Source organism: Protopterus annectens, chromosome 1.part0 (assembly GCF_019279795.1).
Source record: "Protopterus annectens isolate FY-2018-M chromosome 1.part0, PAN1.0, whole genome shotgun sequence".
Taxonomy (NCBI): domain Eukaryota; kingdom Metazoa; phylum Chordata; order Ceratodontiformes; family Protopteridae; genus Protopterus; species Protopterus annectens.
This window is the reverse complement of record NC_056725.1, coordinates 1199484245-1199510252: the sequence shown is the minus strand read 5'-3', so window position 1 is coordinate 1199510252 and position 26008 is coordinate 1199484245. Positions and strand designations below refer to the sequence as shown.

At 39.1% G+C, this 26008-nt stretch overlaps 1 protein-coding gene across 1 annotated transcript in view; it reads left to right on the top strand.

The window, feature by feature from the left end:
- Positions 1-26008, top strand: part of NOC4L (nucleolar complex associated 4 homolog) — a 528079-nt gene that overhangs the window by 114380 nt on the left and 387691 nt on the right. The window contains exon 4 of the mRNA XM_044065551.1: positions 5714-5821. Within this exon, the coding sequence (XP_043921486.1) occupies positions 5714-5821 (108 nt within the window). The remainder of the gene's footprint in view (positions 1-5713; positions 5822-26008) is intronic.

Below are 26008 nucleotides of genomic sequence, written 5' to 3'. Positions count from 1 at the left end.
TAAAACATTAAATATATATCACATAAAAACTTTGATTAAACCCTATATATAAATATGAAATATATAAAAAATATATAAATATAAACACAACATGTAGGTATATGTGCACAGAAAACTAATTGATGGCTGAAAAATAATTGTTTTCAACCTACTTTAACCATATTTACTGTCCACAAATCTAAGAACAAATTTAAGACAATGCTCCCATCTAGTGGCCAAGGAATATATTACACGTGCCAAATAAAAGTAAAAATAGGCATTGCATTAACAATCAAGGGGATGGAAATAATCAGTTTGAACCTTTAGAGTATCCCCCCCCCTCCGACATTCAGAGAGAGTGATTAACCAGAGAATCCCTCCATATTTTCAGCAGTCTTGAAGGGGAGGGGGAGAGCCAAAGTCCTGTATTTAATAATCACGGGTCAGCTACTGAAGCAATTATGGTAGACATACAATCTGACAGTAACTTTACCTATAATAATTATAATATTTTTAATTATAGTTTGATTGCGCTAACAGCGGAACATTTTAGTTTGTTGTCAAGGGGTTTTAAGTTTGTTCCTAGAAGAAAATGTGATCTTACTAAAGTAATTCTGGATTTTAAAATGTTTACTAGACAGTTTAACTTTGAATTGCTCTTTCATGGTGAACGTAAAACCAACACACCAAGGTGTTTAAAACGTAAAAGTGAGTTCAGTCCACCATTACACCCACAGATAAAATATTTTGAGATTGTGGTTGAAAAAGAGATTAGAGAAGCTGTTCGTAAAACTAACCTGTACAAAAATAATTTAAAAGATAGTGAAAGACAAGTCTTAAAAGAATTACGGCAGGACAAATATATTAGAGTCATAAAACCGGATAAAGGGGGAGGGGGCTCTGTCCTTATGGATAAAGTCATTTATGATGGCAAACTGGTGGAAATCTTGGGTGATTCCTCTACTTACTGTAGGGTATCCAGAAATTAAATTAATCTTGCATATAAAAAGATTGAATTGGCTCTTGATGATCTATTATTCGAAGGCCTTATCAATATGGAAACATTTAGATACCTACATGTGGCACATCCTAGGATACCCACTATGTTTGGAATACCCAAGGTACTTGAGGATCAATCCCCCACCCTTAGACCCATTGTATCTGCTGAAGGATCAAAGACAGCGCCCCTAGCTAAATTGGTGGATAAGAAACTTAAAAAAACATTGGGGTACCGAGTGTTCAATTCTTAAAGACTCATGGGAGTTTCTCAGAGGTATTGACTTAAGTCAATCCTTTGTAAATATTATTTTTGTAACTGTGGACAGTAAAGATCTGTTCATAGTTATTCCCCAAGATGTAGGGTTGGAATGGCTTGAAGCAGCTTTGGTGGATAAGGGGAATGTAACTACCGATGAACTACATGCTATTTTTACACCTGTTGGATCTAATATTAAAAAACAACTTAATTTATTATGGAAGTGAATATTTCCATCGGGTAAAAGGTGTTGCTATAGCGGCTAATTGTGCCCCCACATATGCAAATATCATCTCGCCATGGTGGGAGAAGAATTTTGCTTTTAATTCTAAATATCAGAATTGTTGGATACATTACAGGAGATTCCTTGACTACATTTGTACTGTTTGGAAGGAATCAGATACGTTGTTGGATGAGTTTTTAGGTCATTTGGATACCACATCTTCCTTTTTGGGCTTCAATAGTTCTGTTACCAATGAAAGGGTTGATTTCTTGGATGTTAGTATTATAAAAATCACTATGGATATCAAATCTAAATTTTTTTGGAAATAAACCTTTTCCAATTCCTATTTACATTTTAATAGTGCCCACCCCTACATTCAGAAGAGGAATATTTTTAAAGGTCAACTAATTAGAGCTAGTAGATTGACTTATCTTAATGAAGCTTTTGAACAAGAATGTAAATACCTTAAAGGGTTATTTATTGAGAGAGGCTACCAAGTGGAGTTATTGGATGAATCTATAAATTACGTAACAAATTTTCGTCAGTCAAAATATAAGCCCCTGTTGGGTTGTAGTGAACATATGGTGGCCACTGATGTAGGTAAGAGTGACTTAGGAGAATATAGTAGGGCATTTATTACAGATTTTATCAGTGATTCAAGAATTGTAGAGGAAGTGGTCAAAAAGGAACCTATTAAAATCATCTTTAGAAGGGGGAAAAACCTGAAGGAATTGTTTGAGGATAAAAAAGGATAAGAATGTTAGAGGTGGGGGCAAAAGGTTTGGAACCTTTAAATGTGGGGCTTGTTCCCAATGTACGTATATATATAACACAGATAAGGTAGAGGTAAAAAGTAGGAATAGAACTATTAGTAGTGGATGTTTTAGTAACTGTAATACCAGTGGCCTGGTTTATCTTGTTACATGTGAAATTTGTAGTGCCTTTTATGTGGGCAAGACAGAGCATCGGTTAAAGAGACATATATACAAACATGTCTATGATATTTTTAAGAAAAATGAAAAAAAATGCTTTCTTTAAACATACACAAATGTGTGGACAAGCAAAATGTTTATTTTATAGGTAGTGGAAATGGATGGCGGGGGGGGGGGGGTGTGTGTGCCTGGGAGACTAGGCGGGAATACCATGAATTATATTGGCAGATCACATTGGATGCAGCCAGACCCCCAGGTTTAAATGAGAGTATATCCATTGCCCCACTCCTGAAACTTAGAGCAGCTAAATTGTAAAATAAAACAAAATATAATACTTCTAATGACACATAGATATGAAGGTATTTTTCCCTTTATCTGGTGCCTGCAATGCCTATTTTTACTTTTATTTGGCACATGTAATGTATTCCTTGGCCACTAGATGGGAGCATTGTCTTAAATGTTTTCTTAGATTTGTGTTTAGTAAATACGGTTATAGTAGGTTGAAAACAAATTAATTTTATTTTTCAGCCATCAATTAGTTTTCTGTGCACATATATCTACATGTTATATTTATATATTTTTTATACATTTCATATTTATATATAGGGTTTAATCAAAGTTTTTTATGTGAAATATATGTAATGTTTTATAAGTACTTAACTATATTAATGATCTTAAGTGGATTATTGGATGCATGATTTTATTGGTTAGGATTTTTGAATGTATTATTTAAGGTCTGTCTCTGTGTATTATTTCATTGTCTGATGAAGTCTGGATTACGGCGAAAACATACGAGTATTGTGACATTTGTGTTGAGTGTTTCCTGGATTAAACTACCTTATTTCACCAGTGTCTATTTCTGGTGACTTTCCAGCAATCTTTTTATTTGTTGTTTGTGATTTAGAGAGCGAGTTCTCCCCTTTTTCCTTATCCCTATTTCAGTACTATTTTCCACAGTGTTTCCTTTGGTCAAGTAATAGACAACTGCTTACCATCTGCAAACCGCAAAGGACTGTTGGAGTCCGTCTATATTCCCACGGTGTAGCTAGAACTTGAAATAAAATTCCTCTATCAATCAGGTCCATCACACACCTTCATCAATTACTAAAAGACTTCGTCTCTGCCTCTAGCTTTGTCCCTGCTTTTCATCTGGGATGTGGCTGTCAGACATCCCACATCACCTTTCTTATACTTCCCTTTAAAGCACTGAATCACTTAACCTGCGTATCCCCTTATAATACCTCACTTAGTTATACTTCTTAAACCACCATACCTACCTCTAATTAGCACAACCAAATGCTGTTCCATCACTACTTCTCTATTAACACTCATTCAGTCTTATTAATGTTCAGACTTGTTTATCTCCTCTAATACCTCACTCTGTTGTACTACTAAAATTACTCCTGTCTACCTTCAATACCACTCTTCTATCTGTAAAGTCTCAATACAAGGCTTGTAAATTTTAATGTTTAATATCAGTGCACAATTTATTATACTATTCTATGCATTCACTGAAACTGCATTTTAAAATTTTATTGTAAATACTGGTTGCGTGAAATATGATATCTCTGAGCTTTTCTCCCTGGGTCCTCACTCTAGGGCACCTACACTCAGCCAGACTTTCGTAAGTCTAATTTATCCTTCTGTGGCCCTGTATCACTATGTAATTTTTTTTTCATTTGTAATTCATGCTGATTATTCGGCTTTTTTTTTCTTGTAACAGTTGTATGCTTCCTGCTGGAACTAAAAATGGTGAATTTCTGATCAGTGCCGTATTTTGGTTAACAGACTTGGCTTCTGTTTCTGCAACCAACCAAAATCTTGTCCCATGCTTCAGGCAGGTCTCACCCAGATATTTGCTTCCTGCGTCTTTCAGTTTGGTATCTCTAGTTTCCCAGGTTTTTGATATTTTTTCTCCTTTGGAGTTGGTTATTTTCAATAATTCTTGTCATAAGCTCAATAACAGGAAAAAAAAACGTAGAAGGACAGGTATCTGTTTTTGTTTTCTAGCTCAAGACAAAGGGTTAGAACCATTTTTTGCTGTAGTTGTGGTCATGTTGGGCTATTTCTTTCTGGACTTTTTGAGTCTGGGTTGAGTGACTGCCAGTTTCCTTGTTTCATCAGGGCCACTGTCACTCCCCTTGGTATTGTTGAAAGTCTGCAAACCCTTTCTGAAGGGTGGCTTCCTTCTGAGGTCTCTGTTGTGTAAGCCACTTTCTCTTTGGGACATGTATTTTGTCTTTGAGAGGCTTACCCAGGTTGCCTTTGAACCAGCAGCTTCAGCAGACATTAACATTGTTTTTTCTGTCTGGTTTTCTTTCTTATGGCTATTATGTCTTCCAGGCTAATTTATGGGCTTCCTGCCTTCTCATCCAAGTCTGTTTGCCTGTTTTTTGTTAGAGAACTCTAGAGGAGAACTAGTGGAATGCATTTTGGGATAGGGGGGAGCAGTTTGAAGTGGAGAGAACCAAGCAATCCTAATCTCCTGTGGTCTTAGTCCTATGTTTTACTGAGGATTTTCTCATTCCTACAGATCTGTCAACATAATAATTACATAATCTTCATTTCCCAGAAACAGCAGAGGGTCATAAGCAAGATTTGCGGTATATTAAGACCACTGACATTCCATTTAACAGTTTGTACTGTACAGGGGAGTGTGAAAATGAGCAAGTAAAACTTGGTCACCTAACCCACTGTATGAATGGCACCTTCCAGAGGTAAGTGAGACCAAGATGTGTGTGCAGCTCTAGGCTGCATGTCAGCAGAGTAGCTGTAAATTATCTGTGTGTCACCAGGGTGGGGTATTGTTGGGAGTTTGTGTTGTCATGCAGCTGAAGGGAATTGAAATTAGGGTTGTACAGGATAAACCTGGTGACTGCCTGGATGATGATGCTCTTGGCTGTTGCTCACCGGACGTGGACCAAATGGCCTTAACAATTCAAGGGAAGGGTTATAGTAGGCAAATGATAGGGAAGTAACAAGATCCAAGAAAGAAAAAAGGTGGTTTTATGTAATCGTCCACTAAGTTGTGTTTCCAGAATTTCCTGAGTTCATGCCCAGATCAGCTTAGCTTTTAGTAGTGCTAGTCAGTAATGCAGTTATATTGCCACTTCCCCTGGTTGCTGGTTTATAAATCTCACTACGGCTCCGAGAAGGCAGTGTGATTAAAACCAGAGTCTGTGTGTTGTGTAATAACGGGATGCATTTCCCCCTGTATCTGTGTTAGACGTAATACTTCCACATTTTTTTCTTTACATACAGGATTGTTTTCTGGATAAAATGTTTTAGCAGCCATTGACTGGTATTTATTTGACTTTTCCCTAGGAGGCGACTCTTTGTACATTGATGAAGTTTATTCAGATGGAAGGAGGACAACCTTTAGTAAAGGCAGATTGGGACGAGAGCTTTTTCTTTCCTCATGAGCTATTAAAAGTAAGTTCAAAATACAAATGTGTCTAGCAACAGAGTTCAAGTATGTAATGCAGCAGATGGTTGCAATTTTATTCTGCCTATACATCTTTGACATAGAAAGCTGCTGAGTGTGGTATTGCATATTTGTCTTTGTTTTGCACACTGTTTGTCCCCACTGCCTGTTGACCATACACACCCTGTTGGTTAATTGAGCCATTTGTTCTGTATCACTAGGGCAGTGGTCAACCAGGAGGGGCCATTTCTTAAGATGGTCATTGGGAATGGTTCACAGGTTTTCTATTTAGCTCTGCTGAACTCTCCAGCAAATGCCTGCCTTGTAGAGCTGAAGCAGGATGTGCTTTGGGTTCTCCACACTGTTCATAGCTCACTTTCACAAGAGACCTTGCCAGCAGGCAGCCTAACTCCCTCCCCTCAAACATAGGAAGTAGTCTACCCAGTTTCCAGCTGTTAAAGTAGGGATTCCCCCCTCACCCCCAGGGGAGAGAAGTGTCACACTCCTTCAGTCCTTCCTCTCCCTGCCTGGCTCCTCCAGTGCTGAGACTTCCAGTTAGACACTGGTCTTCTGGATCCTAGTAAGGGGTCAATTCCTGTGCAGCACAGAGCCATGTTCAGTGTTGTACACTACTAGTTGATGTATTCCTAGTGTAACTAAGGAGGTGTTTTGTCAGAAGTCAGAGTGCATGCCCTTGAAAGGCTGGATTTGGCCCTTTTGTCTGGAGATGGCGACGGGCAGGTACATTGCCATGTCCATCGTTAAGATTATAAGGAAATACTTACTACCGTTTCAGTGCTGTTGAGCATTTTAGATTATTTCTTCAGATATTGCCTTATGGTTTGTATGATGCGCTATTGTGTAGTTTTGTGTGATGTGTTTTTTTGCTGCCTAGATACTGTGGTCTCCTCAGCAAGTTAAGTAACATAACAGTGACTTGGAGGTGTGTTCACATTTACTATATTCAAGGTGGCAGCTGAGGTTATATTAAGCCAAACTAGAGTACCAGACCATTTGCATTTAAGCATAGTGCCATATTTGCATGTGAATCCAAAGGTCTGTTGACATGGTTTAAAGCAGCAGAAAGGACCCCTGCGCTACCAGGGGTATAACTCATTCCACACCTTTCGGCCCTAGAACATGGACCGAAGCTCCAAAGGCAGTGGTGTCTCCATATTCATAAAGGATATACACACCTCCAGACTAGTAGCCCAGCATAACGGATCTGAGATACTTCATGTACACAACTAACATTGGGTAAGACGGCGATTCAGGTCTTAGCCTGCTGTATGTCCCCAACCATGTCCCAAGACTCTCCCTCCACATTCCTAAGCACCCTAAGGTCCAACCCAACACTCTCATACTAGGTGACTTCAACTCTCCCTCCATCAACTGGGAGAACTACTCATGCACCAATGTACACCAGCCCAATGCTTCCTGGAATTCATCAATTCCAATGTGCTGGACCAGCTCATTTTTACCCCCATTGGATGGAACAACATCCTTGACCTGGTTATTACTAACATGGGTAACCGCTGCTCTACACCAACAGTCAGTTCTTCCGAGATCCGACAACAAGGTAATCACCATGGAAATCCACATCTCACCCCCGGTAAAGGTAACCACCATGAAAAACCTCTCCAGAGCTGACTTTGGGCTGCTAAAAACAGAGGTGGCTAACTTCACGGCACCCATGTCAATGGAAAATAGATGCATGACTGCCGAATCATACACCAGTGCACTGTATGAACATGTACATAAATGCATGGAACTAGCCATACCCAACAGAACGAAGATGCTCTCCTCCAAAAAAAAAAAGGATGCCAATCTGGTGGTTCCCTGCCATTAATAAACTCTGCAACAGAAGGAAGAAACTGTTGCAGAAAAAGGTGAAGTCCCAAGACTGGAAAAACTCCTTTATTAGCCTCAACAAAAAGTTGAGATCCCTCATCAAAACCTCTAAAGCCATCTATGAAGGCAGAATTGCTGCAGACACTAAAAACAGCCACAAAGCCTTCTTATAATTATATCAGAAATCTCCACGGCAATACCCAGGTTTGCTCTGAGTTACTGCACAATGGTACCTCCTATACTGAGCCAACAGATATTGCAAGTATACTAATTGACAGATTCAGTGCCAACTTTACCCCTCCCCCCAAAGGACCAATCACAATACCGGAGGAATGCCAGGCACCCAGCATTACTGCAGCACAGGTTAAAGCTGCATTGTCTTAAGGTCAAGAATACAGCTTCCATGGGACCAGGCAAATATCCCTGGATGTGTTGTACATGAACTACAAAGTGAACTGGCACCACATCTGTGTGCCCTGTTCAGTCACAGCCTCACCTCAGGCTTTGTCCCTACCAAATGGCGTACTGCTACAGTCATCCCTCTCCATAAAGAGGAAAGACTACAGACCCTGGGAATTATCGCCCCATTAGCCTGACTAGTCTGATATGTAAGGCTATGGAACGCATCAGCATGGACCTAATTAACAAGGATATAGGGAATCTCCAAACTCTAGATCCCACGCAAGTTGGTTTTGTGAAAGGTAGATCATGCCTGGTTGACTTTTTTGAGTCAGTCACCAGAGCTGTGGATGAGGGCAGGGCAGTTCATACAGCTTACCTTGATCTGACCAAGACCTTTGATACCATTCCCCACTCAAGAATTATTGATAAACTCACCAAACTAGGCATCAACCCCTGTATCACTTAATGGGTTGCAAATTGGCTCACAGAGCCCACAGTGTGAAAGTAACTGACTCCAAGTCAGACTGCCGACCAGTCACGCGTAGAGTCCCATAGGGTTTGGTCCTGGGTCTTCTCCTGTTTGGCATCTACTTCTCAGAAGTCCAGGCCAACACAGAGGGACTCTGGTTGACCAAGTTCGCAGATGACTGCAAACTGGGAGTCCTCATTAGCTCCCGAGGTGATGTAGACATCCTACAGAAAGGCCTCACTGAGACCAATGACTGATGTCTAAACCATGGCCTTAAGCTTATTGTCAAAAAATGTGTCCTCCCATTTGGGAAAAACTCTGTTCCCATTAATTAACACATTGATGGGAACTCACTGAACACTGAAGGCATTATAAGAGATCTGGGGACACAGATTGATAGCAACCTCTCCTTCGACCACCACATTGCCACTGTAGTCAGAAAGTCCTATATGGAACATCTCATTGCAGAAGGTTTTGCAGCGAGGAAGAAAGAGGTCATCATCTCTCTCTACTCTTCCCTCATTAGACCAATCATCAAGTATAATGCCCCATTTGGCATGTACCTCGTTAGACACATGCAACAGCTGGAAAGGCCACAAAAATACCTCATGAAGAGGATCTTAGGCCTTAAACGCATGTTGTACATGGACAGATTCAAAAAAGTCCAGTTATTCTGTCTCATATTGTCTACTAAAAAGCGATCACTGCTTGACTTACAAAGCCATGTCTGACCCAGCTCTTGTTAAAAATGCTACATCTAAAGAAATCCCAATCCCTCCGCACCACACCCTCCAGAGACCTCCGCCTCATTACTGCAATCAACAGAACATGCTGAAGAGACAGGTTCAAAACCCAGAGACTGCCCATGCTTTGAAATAGACTTCCCATACATGTCAAGCAGAACATCTCACTGCTCCTCTTCAAGAGAAATCTTGATGAATGGATGGGAAATAGAAAGATCCCCCTGGGGATCACTCCAGTGGCTGTACTTGATAGAGGCACTGGGATCTAACGGTCGGGCGGCATGATGCCAGGGCACTTCTATGGGCTAGGCTTGTAAAGGCTCCAGGGCCATTAGCCGAGTACAGACCTATGAACCTACGAACCTAAGGATTATAAGAAGAAAGAGCTAAACATTAAAGGTAAAACTTGGAAATAAATATTTAATTTAATTGATTGGAATATGTAAATAAATGCAGAGCAAAACACTATTTAGTAGATGTTCTTAGTGTTTCACTGTTGCAGTCAATGCATTTGGGTAATCTGCTGGCAGGTTGCCTTCATTCGGCCTGAATTCCAAGGTCTTTGGTCCTGCATCAGTTGCTGTCTCCTCTTCCATGACGTCAGGCCGTTAGGGGTGTAAAACATGCAGCCAACACCATTTTCTGCAGTCTTTCTTGCCGCGCGGTGCCCGAAGCAGAAGCATTTCGCAAGTGCCAGTCGGCAGACTACTGAAATATTCGTGTTTGAGTTTCACAACCGAAGTCTTCAATAAAGCGAAGTACCCCGTTGGGGAAACTTTTTTTCTTGCTTTTTACCGATATCAGAAAAAGTTAATAATTGTATTTCTTGTGGGAAGCAAATACCTCATAAGGATTTCCATTTATACTGTATTCCTTGCCTAGGCCCTGATCACAATGTGCCTGGCTGTCGTTTTTGTGCTAGATTTAACCAACGCACTATTAAGCGTCGGTATATTTTTGCATTTAAGTATTTTGGAAACAGATTTAACTACCCAGAGATGTCGTCGGATAGCAATCCGACTACCGGAGTACATAAAAAACGCAAAGAAAAGGGCAGAGAAAGGCAGTCAAATCCAAAACCGACGACGAAGCTTCTCCTAAGCCAGTCGCAGGTTCGCCGGTACTCAGTGAGGCACTTTCGCAGCCCCTGATACCCACTACCTTTGAGTCGCAGGCCTCTACCGACACCCTTGTGGAGTCCAGCATGCCGCAAGATACTCAAGGTATTGGACCGATGGATGTATCTCCCTCGGATGGGTCCGGAGCCGCTGAGCAGGCACCGGCTTCTGAGGGTGTATTCAGACCTCAACATTTTTATATCAAACCAATGAAAGCTGCAAAACCAAAGGCACAGACACCTTCTAAAACTAAAAATCCGACACCCGAGTCATGTGCACAGGCCTCTATGCCTAAAAAAGAGATGATCAAAATGGCTGAAGACCTTATTACCTCGATCAAGGGTACCCATCCCCCTCCAGATAAGAGGCCTAGGCAAGACACTGACTATGAATCTTCAGATCAGGTTTCTATTTCTTCTGATCCCTCTTCTGATCAGGAATTATCTTTACCTCCCTATGAGGATTCTGATGCTGAGGAGTCCATTCCATCTGCATCTCCTCCTGAGGATTATTCATTTGGAGAAACCTTGCATACTTTGAGGGAGCATTTTCACTGGGAGAGTCGAGACTTCTCAGAATCAAAAAAGAGGCTCAGGGATTTCCTCCTTCTCCCTCAGCACAAGCCTTTAGCCATTCCCTGTGTGTTAGACGTTGTGAATGATCAGAGTTAAGCCTGACCCCTGACTCTCTACCTCCGGCTCCCAGTAAGCCTGACTGGTATTACAGGGTCCCTGACTCTCATAAATTTTTATTTAGAAACCCTGCTGCTGATCCTGAAATTATTTCACAGGGTCCAAAGGGAGTTAAGGCCTCAACAGCAAAAAACCCTACCCCCTCCGACAGAGATTCAAGGGCGCTGGACAGATGAGGAAAAAAGGTTTATACATCTGCAACCTTGGCAGTCAGGGCCTTAAACTGTCAATTTCATATGCTTAAGTACCAACAACATGTTATAGGATTGCTGAAACAGAAAATTATGTTGATTTCAGAATGTGCAGAAAGTAAGGAATTGCAGGAATTATTGCATGCAGCTGAACAAGTTGGAAAGCATACTTTGCAATGTAGTTTTGACTCTTTAGAGGCCTCCTGCAGGGCCGCAGTTACTGGATCTGTGATTAGGAGGCATGCCTGGTTGAAGGAACAAAATTTGCCTGATCATGTTAAAGCTAAATTGCTAGATGCACCTTTAGAGCATGATTCTCTGTTTGGTATTAAGGCAGAAGAGGTTTTAAAGAAAATGGAAGACAAAGCTAAGTCTATGCAAACTGTTAAAGATTTCTTACAAGTGCAGCCACCAAGATTCAGTAGACACTGGCCTACAAAAAAGTGGTCCTTTCCTGTGTCAGAGCTCAAAGGGGCAAATCCAGACGCCCTAAGGGTCCCAGGTACCAGGCCCAAGACTCATTCAGGTCAATGCAACGGTGCGCATCCACCTCCAAATCTGGAGGAGATAAAGCACAAACCTACAGAAAGCAATCCCAATGACTTCCCTCTGCCTACACCAAGCACTTATCTTTTGGCAGCACCCATAGGGGGAAAATTAGCATTTTTTGCTCAAAATTGGCAGTTAGTAACCCAGAACAAGTGGGTACTGAACATTGTATCCCAGGGATACAGATTCCATTTTCACACTCTGCCAATGACAAATGGTTGGCCAGACCTGCCAAAAAACTAATGGGCAGAGGCTCAGAAACAGGTTATGTCCCTCATGGATATGGGGGCCATTCAGACAGTACCAGAACAGGAAAAAGGGCAAGGCTTTTACTCAAGACTGTTCTTGGTACCCAGAAAGGACAAGGCCTGGCGGCCAATACTGGATTTATTGATTTTGAACAAATACCTGGACATTCCAAAATTCAAAATGCTCACTTTGCAACAGCTTCTACCCATGCTGGGCAAGAATGCTTGGCTGGTGACTCTAGACTTAAAAGAGGCATACCTGCATGTCCCAATAAGACAGTCATGCAGAAGATACCACAGATTCAAGGCTGGCTTAATGCATTATCAATTCTCTGCACTGCCCTTTGGCTTATCTACTGCACCCAGGGTCTTTACAAAGTGCCTGGCACCAGTAATTGCATTTTGCAGACAGAAGTATTCAAATATATCCTTACTTGGATGACTGTCTCATTCAAGCAGAGAACAAGGACACTCTTCTGTGACACCTGGCATTTGTGAAAAGGCTTCTAGCATGCCTAGGGTACACAAATGAAAAGAAATCACAACTGGTACCCTCTCAAAAGATAACATTCCTGGGTGCAAGCTTGCATACAACTGCCCAGATAACTTACCTCACGCCAAACAAAGGCAACTGACTACTTACTTCAAACTGATGGCAACAAAAACCCAGTCTTCTGCAAGACAAATTCTGCAGGCTCTGGGCTTCATGGCATCCTGCATCCTACTAATTCCATATGCAAGACTGCATATGAGGAAACTTCAGTGGTACCTAAAAAGTTTATGGAGTCAACATTCACACAGTCTGGAAACAATTATTCCTTTCATCCCCTGCCTGCAACAGGAGTTTCTATGGTGGGCAAAGGCCTGTCACCCAAACATGGGACGGCCATTCACTCTACCCCCTGCCAGCCAAATCTTAACAGACACATCAGATTATGCCTGGGGGGGCCCACATGGTAGGAAGATGCATTCAGGGCATATGGGCACCAAATCAAATGTGTCTACATATCAACCAGAAAGAGATGCTAGCTGTTCAAAATGCCCTAACAGCCTTCAAGGGCTTACTTCATCCAGGACAACTACTGATAAAGATGGACAACACCACAGTCATGTGGTATATAAACAAGCAAAGGGGCACACATTCATACCCCCTTTGCAGATTAGCCATGACACTGTGGGACACAGCTTTGACCTACCAAATAAATCTTCAAGCTCAATTCCTGCCAGGAAAACAGAACACTCTGGCAGCCGACTTAAGTAGAAACCTTATGGATCCTCACGAGTGGAAACTATAAATCCACAAGTATTCAGTATGATAACTGAGAAATGGGGGGCCCAGACACAGATCTATTTGCCTCTCCTCAAAATTATCAATTGAAAAGATTCTGCACAAGGACTTACCACAGACAAGCATGGAAAGTGGACGCCCTATCCTTCAGTTGGAAAAAACGGTCAGTTTACGCCTTTCCTTTTCTGCCTCTTCTATCCAAGGTCCACCTAAAAGTCAGACAAGAGAAGCCAAAGATGATATTAATTGCCCCGGACTGGCCCCGCCAGTACTGGTACCCAATCCTAAGGAACTTGTCTCAATACCCAGCCTGGACCTTGCCTCAAAGACCACAACTACTGTCCCAGCAAAACGATCAGATCCTGCCCAATCAACTACAGACTCTGAACCTGGCAGCATGGCTAATAATGTAATTATACGAACGACATCTCTCAGTAAAGCTGTGATGGATGTCATTTTGGAAGCCAGAAGGCCTAGTACTAGAAAATCTTATACTGACAAATGGAAGATATTCTGTGCTTGGAATCAAGCACAAGGAACTGATACAGCAGGACCACATATTCCTCAGATATTGCAATACTGAACTGAGATGCTTGACAAAGGCCTATCTTTCTCATCAGTCAAAATCCATGCCTTTGCCATTTCGGCTCATTACAATACAGAGCCACCAATCTTTTCTCATCCTTTAATAAAGCAGTATCTTAGAGGAGCCAAAAATCTAAGGCCTCCTAGAAAATCAACATTACCTGCATGGGACCTCAATTATGTGCTGGTAAAGCTCACCCTGCCTCCATTTGAACCAGCCGCTACCGCTGGTATAAAGTTCTTTTCATGGAAGACAACTCTGCTACTAGAAATTACTTCAGCAAGAAGAGTTTCAGAGCTACGGGCCCTCATGGCTGTAGAGCCTTTTATCATATTTTACCCAGACAGGGTGTCTCTGAGGACAAATCCTACTTTTATACCTAAGGTGGTTTCCATTGTGGCTCTTAACCAAGCAGTTCATCTGCCAACTTTTTATCCAAATCCACAGAACAAAGGGGAGAGAATTCTGCATTCCTTGGACTTACACAGACAGCTAAGATTCTACTTGAGCAAGACAAAAGCTCCAAGAAAAACTGAGCAATTACTAGTGTCATATGCTGCAGGATCACAAGGAAATGCTATCTCAAAGCAGACAATTTCAAAGTGGATAAGCCACTGCATCCATTTCTGCTACTTACACCATGGTAAACCTGTGCCCAAGGGCATTAGGTCTCATTCCACCAGAGCTGCAGCTACTTCGGCAGCCTTTTTCAGAGGAGTACCAACCAAAGACATTCTAGAGGCTGCTACTTGGAGTTCTGTTCACATCTTTACAAAACATTACCATTTGCCTCTCTACTCTAAGTCCAGGGCAGGCTTTGCCACTGCAGTGCTGCAGGGCCTTATAGCCGCACCTAATGCTGTTTAGCTCCAGCTGACTGCAACAGTGAAACACAAAGAACATAGTACAGTTGTGTACACTTACCATAAATGTAGATGTTCAAGTGTATTCACTGTTGCAGTCCAGGTTACCCTCCCGCAATCCCCCTGTCATTCTACAGTTTATCTTTCCTTCTCTATCTTCTACAACCTATGTGGTATATTTGTTTGTAGATGCAGGTAAAGCTTATATTGATGCATGTATATAGATATTTATATATATAATATTGCTACCTTTTTGGGGGCACTTAAAAACTAAAGAAAATGGCGTTGGCTGCAAGTTTTATACCCCTGACGGCCTGACATCATGGAAGAGGAGACAGCAACCGACGCAGGACCCAAGACTTTGGAATTCAGGCTGACTGAGGGCAACCTGCCAGCAGTTTACCCAAATGTAATGACTGCAACAGTGAATACACTCGAACATCTACATTTATGATAAGTGTACACAACTGTACTTTTCTAAATGGTTACATTGTTTTTGTGAGATGCATTCTTTTCACGAGAACCATAAAAAGTAATGAGTACATCTGAATGATCAGGAAATAAGTAGGTGGGGAAACATAAAACACATGATGGAGCTTGTTGTGTTTAGAAAATCAGAACGAGTCTAGAAAAAAAAGCTTGTTAGTAGTGAGGATTCATAGGGAATTTATAAATTTCAGCAGTTAGTTAAATGAGTGAATGGTCAGTATATCTTTGAGACTTTTTCAGCCAGCAGATGCTTGCTTTATGCTTTTGAGATGCTGTATGAAGTGTCAGGCATACCCACATCGCTTTTTTACTCTAAAATCCTAGGACTTTAGGTTAAGTGTCTGCACATACTTCATGGTGCCTGATTGCATTTAGAAAAGAGTAGTTCATATATTAATTAGTGTGTTACAGACTTGGTCATAGTTGACGTAGAAAAGTTTTAGTACAATGTTGCACCTCAAGCAGTATGTATGTCAGAGCTTTTCATTTAAAGGTCTGTCCTTTAATTGCAAGACTTCTGTTTATACCGTGGGTTGAAACCTCTATTAAAACCCAAAGAACTTGCTGAATTCGTTTTTTAAAAACCCATGTCAAGTCTCTTATAACCCTATTTTTGGGGGACAGGGGGGCAACCCATGCCCCACACCCCCTTTTAAGTAACATAAATAGCCCTGATGTTAGTCCATCTCTGAGGAATAAATTATTTCTCTGTGTTCGTGGTAACATGTCAGTGTAAGTCCATCTCATAGATGCACCAGTTTTGGCAGTTAATGGCGCACTGAAACTGAGCACTTTTGTTTTGGCGGAAGTGTGTTTGAATTGATGTTCGGTGACTGTGGATCACTAAAAGTATTCGGAGCACTGCTTTTCTTTGTACAGAAGATTATTTTGGAAAGTCTAGGTGATGTATGTGACAGTCTCCATTGCTTCTTTTTAGGACTGTGTAATTGCTAGTGCATTTGTTAATGTTGGCATAGTTAGCATGCCTGTAGCTGTCATCTTTGTGACACAGGTGAGTAAACCCTTGATTGTGATGATCCAGGAGCTGGAGGAGCCAATGAGGGAGAGTGGGAGTGAGCAGCTGACACTGGCTTACCCATGGTCCAGCTTGCTGCAGTGTTACCACCTACTGGTGGGGAGAAAGAGAGGTGCACCTCATTCAGTGCTTGAGACAAGGATGTGTGCTTGTCTCTGTAAAGGTGTGTTTAAATGGCAATATTTCATATTTGCATGCAGGAAAGTGTATCCTCACAGAGGAGTGTGTGTAGTAGGCCTTTGAAATGTCAGCTTGTGTGTCAGCTGACAGGGGAAAGGTTAGGACCAGAAAACAGAATCCCTCATGGCTGCTTAGGTGATCGGCTCTCACTCCACTGATGGGAAATGAATAGGTGATGTTATAGTGGATTTTGATGGTCAACAGGCATGGGGTTGTAGGAGATGGTCAGCATGCTTTGCAAGTGCAAAAACTACTTGATTTATGTACTTTGGTTTGGGAGCAGCTGGTTGCTTCTTGAGTCTTGTCTTTAAGTCGGCATTGGACTATTAGGTAAAAGGCCTAATATGCATTGTCACTCTACTGGCGAAGGAATACTCTCCTTTACAGATATTTATGGCAGCATATTAAACAGCCAAGAAGTGATTTTCCAAGATGGAGGTGATCTGGTGAATGCCTTAGCAGCGCGGTTCCGCAATTTACAAAAAAAAAATGTAAGCCATGAAATTAAGGTCCAGAAATTTTTTTTTCGATAAATAAAACACCTGCGACCATAAAGACTACTTCAATGAAGAGGTAAGCAAAGTATCCTGGAAAATGTGAAACAAATTTTATTTGAGAGACACCATGCAAGTACAAACACGAGATGATTGTCTAATAAGATAAAAGGGCACACCGAGCTAACCAAAGTGATGAACGAAACTCATGAAAAGTAAAATAAAAAAAGATCTAAAAAGCTTTTTAATGATAAATATTACAACCGTGACTAAGTGTCACCTCTTGTGAAGAGCTAAACAGAGTATTCTATAAAGGGTGAAAAACTTTTTCCTTAATACCACGCAAGAACGAACATGAGAACAGCTTGATACAGCAGGACTGGAAAATAAAAGGGCATCCCGAGCTAAAGTGACTAACAAAAAATAAAAAGATGTACAGAACTTTTTATTGATTAAATACACCCATGACCAAGCAATGCCTCTTGTGAGGTGCTAATCTGAGTATCCTGTGAAAGGCAAAACACACTTTCTAAGAATACTGTGCAAGAACAAAGACAAGGTAATGACGTGATACAGCAGATTAAAAAGGATAAGAAATTAAGACTGAATGAGCCAAAATGACAAGCGAAGCTGAAATAGTGGAAGCACAAATAGTTACAATCAAATACTTGCAAGTGGTTACGCCTGAAAAAGAAACCATAACTAATAGGCAGAGAACCTGAAACTCTCAACAAAATCAAAAGCGGAGCAAGCACCAAACCTAGATGACCTAAAATCTGCATTACTACCTCTACAAATAGCCATTCAAAACTTCTCTGACCAACTTTCAGTTTGGACACACATTAAGTAAAATAGCCTCATAACTAGACATTACGGAGACTGAAGTATCCAAAAATGAGTTAAAAATAAGCTAAATCCAAAGAGACAATGAAGCAAATGTTAAAGATTTAAGAGATGCAACAAGAAATCATTGACTTGCAGGCAAGAAGCAAAAGGAAAAATATATTAATTCCAGGCATCCCAAAGAAATAAGAACAAACACGGTTATTAGAAGCAATAAAACAAGTCATGAACTGTCTTTTAAAAAATGATTCAGAAGCTGGTGAGATGGTGGTCGAAAGAGCACATAGAGCTTTATGAAAAACATGAAGCTTAGATAAACCCAGACAAATTTATGTAGAATTCGCCAAGATGTCTACAAAATTCTCGTGGCAGCAAAAAAAAAAAAAAAAAAAATCATTATAGAGAATGGAAGCAAAATAGCATTTGCACAGGACCTACCCTTCCAAATAAAGTAGCAAAGGAAAACTGTCTCCGTTCTGTGCTTATCTAATAGCCAAAAAAAAAAATTCCAGATGAAGTATCCCAACACATTAGTCTTCCAATATAAAGATTGTAAATGCATGATTGAAATGGCGAAAGAAGCAAAAGCAGTGTTTATGAAATTTGTCAATGAATTGCCAGATGCTCAAACCTGAAAAGAATCTTAACAGGTGTAAATGGTAACTTTTGTTGTAATGGGGCAGTCCTAGAAGTATATGTGATATATATATATATATATATATATATATATATATATATATAAAAAAAAGAAACATTAGCACAGATAGGACATTTTGTTTCCTAACCGAAGGGAGGAACTAAAAATCAGAATGATGTATGTACCATGTTCAGATATCTTGCAGGATTTTGCTACATGCATGGACAAATTTTGAAGGTTGTGCTTTTTTTTCTCTCCATTCCCCCTCGAACTGGGCTATTTCGCAATTAAGTATGATCAAATATATGGCGTAAAACTGAATGTTGAAAGAAAAAAAATATGTCCTTACTTCAAATTGACTCTGGTTGAGAATTAAAAACCAGTTTATTTGAACCTCCTAGGGTACCCCGACAGATCGAAAAGAATTACTGGAAATTGAACTGTAACGTATGGAAAATGGCAGACAAAATTTTCTTTTGTTTGACTATAAATGCAAAAGATCTGTGGTTGGTAGTGAAGAGTTTTTAGTCTGTGAACAACTATGTTTTCAGTTTGGTAAATGATAGAGTGGCCTTATGTAAAGGCACATGGACTTTGAAAGAATATAACTTGCTGAATGTAGTAATTTCACTTAATTGGTTACAATATGGTAAAATCATGAATGGTAAAGGATAAAGAATGTATGGCTATATGATGTTTTAGGCTCTGATTCATTAAAAGAGTTGAAATGTACCATATTTGTTGCATAAGAAAGTTGCAAGGTAAGAGCTACAGGTCTGCTTCATACAAATGAATTCCCACTTACCCGACTTTCACAACATCGAGCCGAGAACAGCGAAAGTCCACAACACCAACCTCTCAGAAGACTGACATTTAACTAAAGGTAAATAACCCTTTGGCCAACTTGACAAACTGAAATGGAAGCAAAGTAAACTCACCCCCCCAAATATGCCATCTCTGAGATCACATTACCTTGGAGGTCACGGGCTAAGGTCAACATGCTGGCCAAGCAGTTGCTTATCTTTAGTTGCACATCTGTTTTCCGAGATGTTGTTGTGGACTTTCGGTGTTCTTGGCTCTATGTTCTGAAAGTTGGGTAAGTGGGATTTCGTTTATATGAAGGGAACCCAGAGCTACATATTCTAACTTTTCTTTTTGCTTACAGTTGGTTAATTTTTTATGCTCTTACCTAGCGAACAAGCAACCCTAGCAAAATATAAATCTTAAGTCATGTAGAAAATAAGGTGCAACAACTAAAACATTAATGGTCTTTTGCATATATGACCTAGTGTGATAAGGCATGTTTGTGTAAACTTCAGGCACTTTTTAAATAAGTACTGAAAACTTGAAATGGAAAACAAACCCAAGAACAAACTGTGATCTTTTCCAACAGTGCTAGGAAACATGGACACAAAAACTAGCCCTTTCATTCTTAATTGTGAACTTCCACAGAAACAACAAACTCCACCGTTTAACTTAATTTATACCCCAATTAATCACATGATTGATTACATCATAAGTCACTTTGTTTTTTAAAAAAAACATATTTTTTAATGAAATCAATATTTCATCTTCAAAAAACATTTGATATTAATGGTTTCATTCAAACCGGGCTTAGTATCTGCCCCAAAATGAAGTTGCCACAAAGATTCTTCACATTCCAATAAGGTTTTAGGATCCCTTGCATATGGTTGTTGTCTAACATTGTCTATTACAGAAAAATCAAATTTCTTAAAAGTAGGACAAACTGAAGAATGCCTTGCTAAAGCATTAACTTGTTCTTTTTTCTTTATTGCTAATAAGTGTACACTAATCCTTTTTCTTTGATTTCTTGTCGTCATTCCAATATAATGACTTGGACATGACAGATGCTGAGGAACATGTACCACCATCTCACTGTTGCATGTAAAGTAACTCTTACACCAATAGGTCTTTTTTATTATGCTTAAAGTAAACAGGGACAGTTGCTCATGTACCTGCATTGCCTACAACTATTACAGGCATAGGTCCCTTTTGTTCTAATAAACCCACCTTCATTCTCACTCTTTGTATTTGTTCCACTTTCCAGTAAACTTTTGATGTTACAAGTTTTTTTGGTCTATCGTCGATACATTGACCATTTGCTTTTCCTTTGGAAAGGTACTTTTCAAGATTTTGGTGAGTTTTTGATGTACTTGAATAATACAATGAAGTTCACTGTGAGTGGTTATGGTCAAGATTTGAATTTTTTGGATATCAATTTAACCTATGACTTTAAGTCACAGAAATTTATTAGCAACCTCTATAGAAAATTAATATTTGTTAATATTTACACAAGGAATCTCTTCATCCACTTCACATGAAAAAAGGGGATGTTAATGGACAATTGATAAGGTTCAGTAGACTTGCGTCTCTAGATACAGCTTTTTTGAGAGAAATTGAAATTTTGAGAGTTTTTTGAGACCAGAGGTTATGATAGTTTATGGTTAAAATCTATTGAGAATGAGGTGGTATTGTTAAGAAGGGGTGTTGCATGTTCAATCCTGGCAGGTCAAAATAATGAAACCTATTTTCAAGCTTTGGACAAGGCTGGTAGTAAGTTTACTGGGGCTTTTATTTTACCCATCACTAATGAGATGTGGTGTATTAAAAATATTATAGTGGATAATTGGAAAATACTGCTAGGAAATCAGGACCTTATTAAAACAATAGGCAAGCAACCCAATTTTATTTAAAAAAAAAACTTGTAACTCCAAAAGTTTATTGGAAAGTGGAACAAATACAAAGAGTGAGAATGAAGGTGGGTTTATTAGAACAAAAGGGACCTATGGCTTTAGCTGTAGGCAATGCAGGTACATTAGCAACTGTTCCTGTTTACTTTAAGCATAATAAAAAGACTTATTGGTGTAAGAGTTCCTTTACGTGTAACAGTGAGATGGTGGTATATGTTGCCCAGTGTCTGTCATGTCTAAGTTATTATACTGGAATGACGACAAGAAATTTAAGAAAAAGGATTAGTGAACACTTATTAGCAATAAAGAAAAAAGAACAAGTTAATGCTTTAGCAAGGCATTCTTTAATTTGTCCTACTTTTAAGAAATTTGCTTTTTCTGTAATAGACAATGTTAGACAACAACCATATGCAGGGGATCTTAAAACCTTATTGGAATGTAAAGAATCTTTCTGGCAACTTCATTTTGGGGCAGATACTAAGCCCGGTTTGAATGAAACCATTAATATCAAATGTTTTTTGACGATGAAATATTGATTTCATTAAAAAAATGTATGCATATGTATGTTTTTTTTTTTTTTAAATGACATTTATATATTTATTTTAGTAGGTATATATGTACATTTATAAAATGTTTTTAAAACATATTTTTTTTAAAAAAACAGTGACTTATGATGTAATCAATCATGTGATTAATTGGGGTATAAATTAAGTGAAAGGGTGGAGTTTGTTGTTTCTGAGGAAGTTCACAATTAATAAAAGTGAATGAAAGCGCTAGTTTTCGTGTCCATGTTTCCTAGCACTGTTGGAGAAGATCACACTTTTTAAAATAAGTGTTGATGAATATTTGAATGGTATACACCAGTTAATAATGTCATCTCTTTAGAGCCAAGTCAAACTGTTAAGCTTTGTCTCTGCCTTAAAATGTTCTTGCAATATTCTTTGGAAAACTATGGGCTTTGTGAAAATTCTGATAATTATAAAGCAAGGTGTACAAGGTTTGCTGCAAGGGGCTTAACTATGGTATAAATAAAGCTTCATAACCCATGTAACCTCTGGTAACTCCTACGTGAAGTAACTAGCAAACTGTAAACCAGGCACTATTGGCTTTTCAATGCTATTGGCAAGTGTAAACATGAGTGACACATGAATTATGTTTAGTACTTTGAGTTGCTAGTTTTTTCCCTGCTCCTAAGCTGAATAACTTGATGATTATAATTACTTTGGGTACTCGAAACTTTGAAAACAATGAAGACATAATTGAGCTCACTTTCAAAAGAATAAGCATGTTACAAACTCATTCTTAAGACCATGCAATGCTATATACACATTCCATGGTTCCTTATGCTGGTTGTTTGTAATAAATTCTAAGCTAATGCAGATGCTTTTTGTACAGAAATCTATGATTTTAGTATGTTTAGAAAAATGTTGTGTTTGTCAATCCTTTAAGGCATCACAGTTGTCTCGATATGACATGTTATTCTCTGTGTGTTGGGAAATGTGTTTTGATGCTGTTTAAAATAGTGTTAAAAGATCTACAAATACCTTTTAATACGAAATGCCTTTTGATGCAATACTGCTATTTTGTCACAATCCCAGGGTGCTTTGGCCAGTTTTTTTTGGTATCTAGAGTACTCAAATAGTCTGTAAATAGTGTGTTTTGAAACAATGAAGTACTGTTTTTAGAAAATTGTTCTCTGGCCAAAACTTTGTGGGTTGGTGTTTTTTTTTTCCCAAGTTAGTGACCAAGAGTTTGCACAGTATATATATTACTACCTTAAATGAAAATAAATAAGGTGTCCTTCCATAGATCTCTTCCATGAAGTACTAAATCTTATGAAAGAATGCAATTCAAGAAATCAGTAAAATTTATATCAGTGTATAAGGCAGAAACACACAATTACGAAAAGGAGATTGACCTTTTAAATAAGGTCAATCATAATTAAACACAGCTTTAAATGAAAGCTGTAGAATTTGGGCGATACTTTCAAACTATGGAGCCGCACAAGAAAGGTGATCAGGTAGAAGATACTAATCTTAGTGTACCTGTATATTGTATTTTGTAGTGTAAAGGTTTTGAAAAAATTTAAAGGTATGAAGAAATGCTTAACGCTTTCTTGCAAACAAGAAACATATCTCTTGATTGTAAACTGTTATTCACTTCCGGACTAGGTAGTTTTGTGGGTAGGCACGGGAGTAGAGCTAGAAGAGTTAAGTGCTACATGAACAAAGACATAGTTGCCTGCACTAGTTATTCGTGCAAATATAAGGAGAAGATATCTAAACAAATTTAGTATTAAGAAGAAAATACTAAGAAAAATGAGATGTGAATAATGGACTCCTGGAATGTGGAAGGGATACAAGATAAAAAGGAAAGGAAACTTTTTATGCATTTGCTACTTAAATCAGAAGCAAGTTTTGTAGTCATACAAGATACTCGTATGTTAGATGATTGGAGGCATGAGGAGAAGAAAAAATGGATAAAAATAATAGCATTGGTTAGTGAAATAAACAGTAAGGGGGTGGCTATTTTAATTAAAAATTCATTTAAAGAGATTATTATTCTTTAGGACTTTGATATAAATGGAAGACCGTGCTATTTTTCAATTAAAAGTTCTAGTTTACAGAAACCACTTGAGTCTGTATAGTCCATGTGTAAAACAAGACTTTATCATGGAATTCTATAACATTCTAATTAGATTTCCAAACTATTACTATGTTATAGGAGGTGACTGGAATGCTATAATTTATCTCGTAACCGGTAGAACAAGTAGAAGCAAAACGTACAACACCCAGGCCTCTCTAGCGATAAATGACCTAATAACAGACTATAACTTATTTGACCCTTTTCCTACTGGAACAAAAATCCATCAGCAGTAAAAATTCACATACTATTTCAGTGCTGTAAATCATGGCCAAGACATGACTTCTTTCTGATATCTTGGATTTTCTTCAAAGCACAAATAAACTACTGTACAGAACCTAAGTTTTTCTCGGACCACTCTAAGATAACAATTAAAATAAGATGGCCTAGTGATCTTAATATAATAAAGGGGGGGTACATATTGGCTCTTAAACCTGAACTTGCTACAGAAAAAAAAAAATACAGGAAATTCATATTTTAGAGGAACTTGAGCATGACCTAACACTGACTGATATTGCATATGATATGCAGTGGGCAGCAAGCAAAGCTAAAATTGGGAGAATTTTAATAAAGAAAGAATCATACTTTAAAAACATATTCAAAGAAAAGAGACCAGAATTAAAGATAAAATCAGTGAAATAGAAGAATTGGTCCTTAAAAAAACAACAACAAAAAAAACTCTGTACTGGAAGAACAAATGAATAACTTGCAAAAAGATTTGTTTATCATGCATGCAGAACAATTCTCCTTCTCAGAAATGGAAACACTAGCAAATTGTTGGCAATGTTAATTACTGTAAACTACAAGGCCTCTCTGATAAAAATTGAATTCCAAGGGAATACATACAATACTAATCAAATTATTAAAACTTTTGAATTGAAGATTTATACTCACTTATATCATCATCATCTGCCCCTTCCCATTTTTCTACATGGGGTCGGGGTATTGTGTTAACGGTCACCAACTCTCTCGATTCAGAGCGACACTCCTGCCTTCTTCAACAATCATGTATGACTGTCGCAGATCTTCTTTCACACAATCCATCCACCTCTTTGCTGGACATCCTTGCTTCCTCTTAACTTCTTCCTGTCTGTCCTAAATCTTTCTCACAAGATTTTCTTCTGCTTTTCTACATATGTGCCCAAACCATCGTAATCTGTTCTCTCTGATCTTTTCTGCAATTGGAGCTACTTTGCCTTCTGCTCTTATGTCCTCATTTCATCTCTCCCACAGTGTGCATCCATCACCTCTAGCTTCTTCAACTGTTCCGCCTTTACTGCCCAGGTTTCTGTACCATACAGTAATACTGTTCACACCACTGTCTTGTACACCTTACTTTTCAGCTTCTTTGGCATTCTTCTGTCATAAGACTACATCTGATACTCCATGCCAGTTGGCTGCAGCCCCTCTGACCCCAGCTTTGACCTCGTCAGACTACCCTTCTTCTCAACTACCCCTCCCAGATACTTGAAACTGTTTACCTGTTCCACTATCTTCTCTTCTATCTCTATTCTTAGCTTCTTCTGATTTCCCCACTTTGCTGCCGTTACCACCATCTTATCTGTGCTTAGTTTCATCCCATGTGCCTTCATATTTGCATTCCATTCTCCTATCCTTTGCTAAAGTTCTAGTTCAGAGTCCGCCTGTACTGCCATATCCTCTGCATACAGCAGCTTTGTTGATCCCTCCCCTCCAACCTGTTTACTAATGTAGTCCATCACCTGTATGAACACCAGTGGGCTTAGAGCCGAACCCTGATGTACACCCACTCCCACTGGGAACCCCTCTGTGAGGCTGAACACTGTTCGTATTTGAGTCATTCTATCCTTGTACATAGCCTGCACTAATTCTACCAATGCTTCTGGGACTTCAAACCACAGCAGTACTGTCCAGATCAGCTTTCTTGGGACATATGCTTTCTCAAAGTCTAAAATTCTATATGACCCACAAAAATTAAAACTGTGGATTTAGAGAGGGATGTCTTCTTCAGGAATCTAAACTTTCCAAAGATTAGTCAATCTCAAAAGGACTTGCTTAGAGCTCCCTTCACACAACAAATACTTTCATTAATAGTCTGAAAACAAGTAAAGCTCCTGGGCCGGATGGCTACACAGAGCTGTATAAATCCTTTGGGCAAAAGATATCAAAATCTATAATTTCTT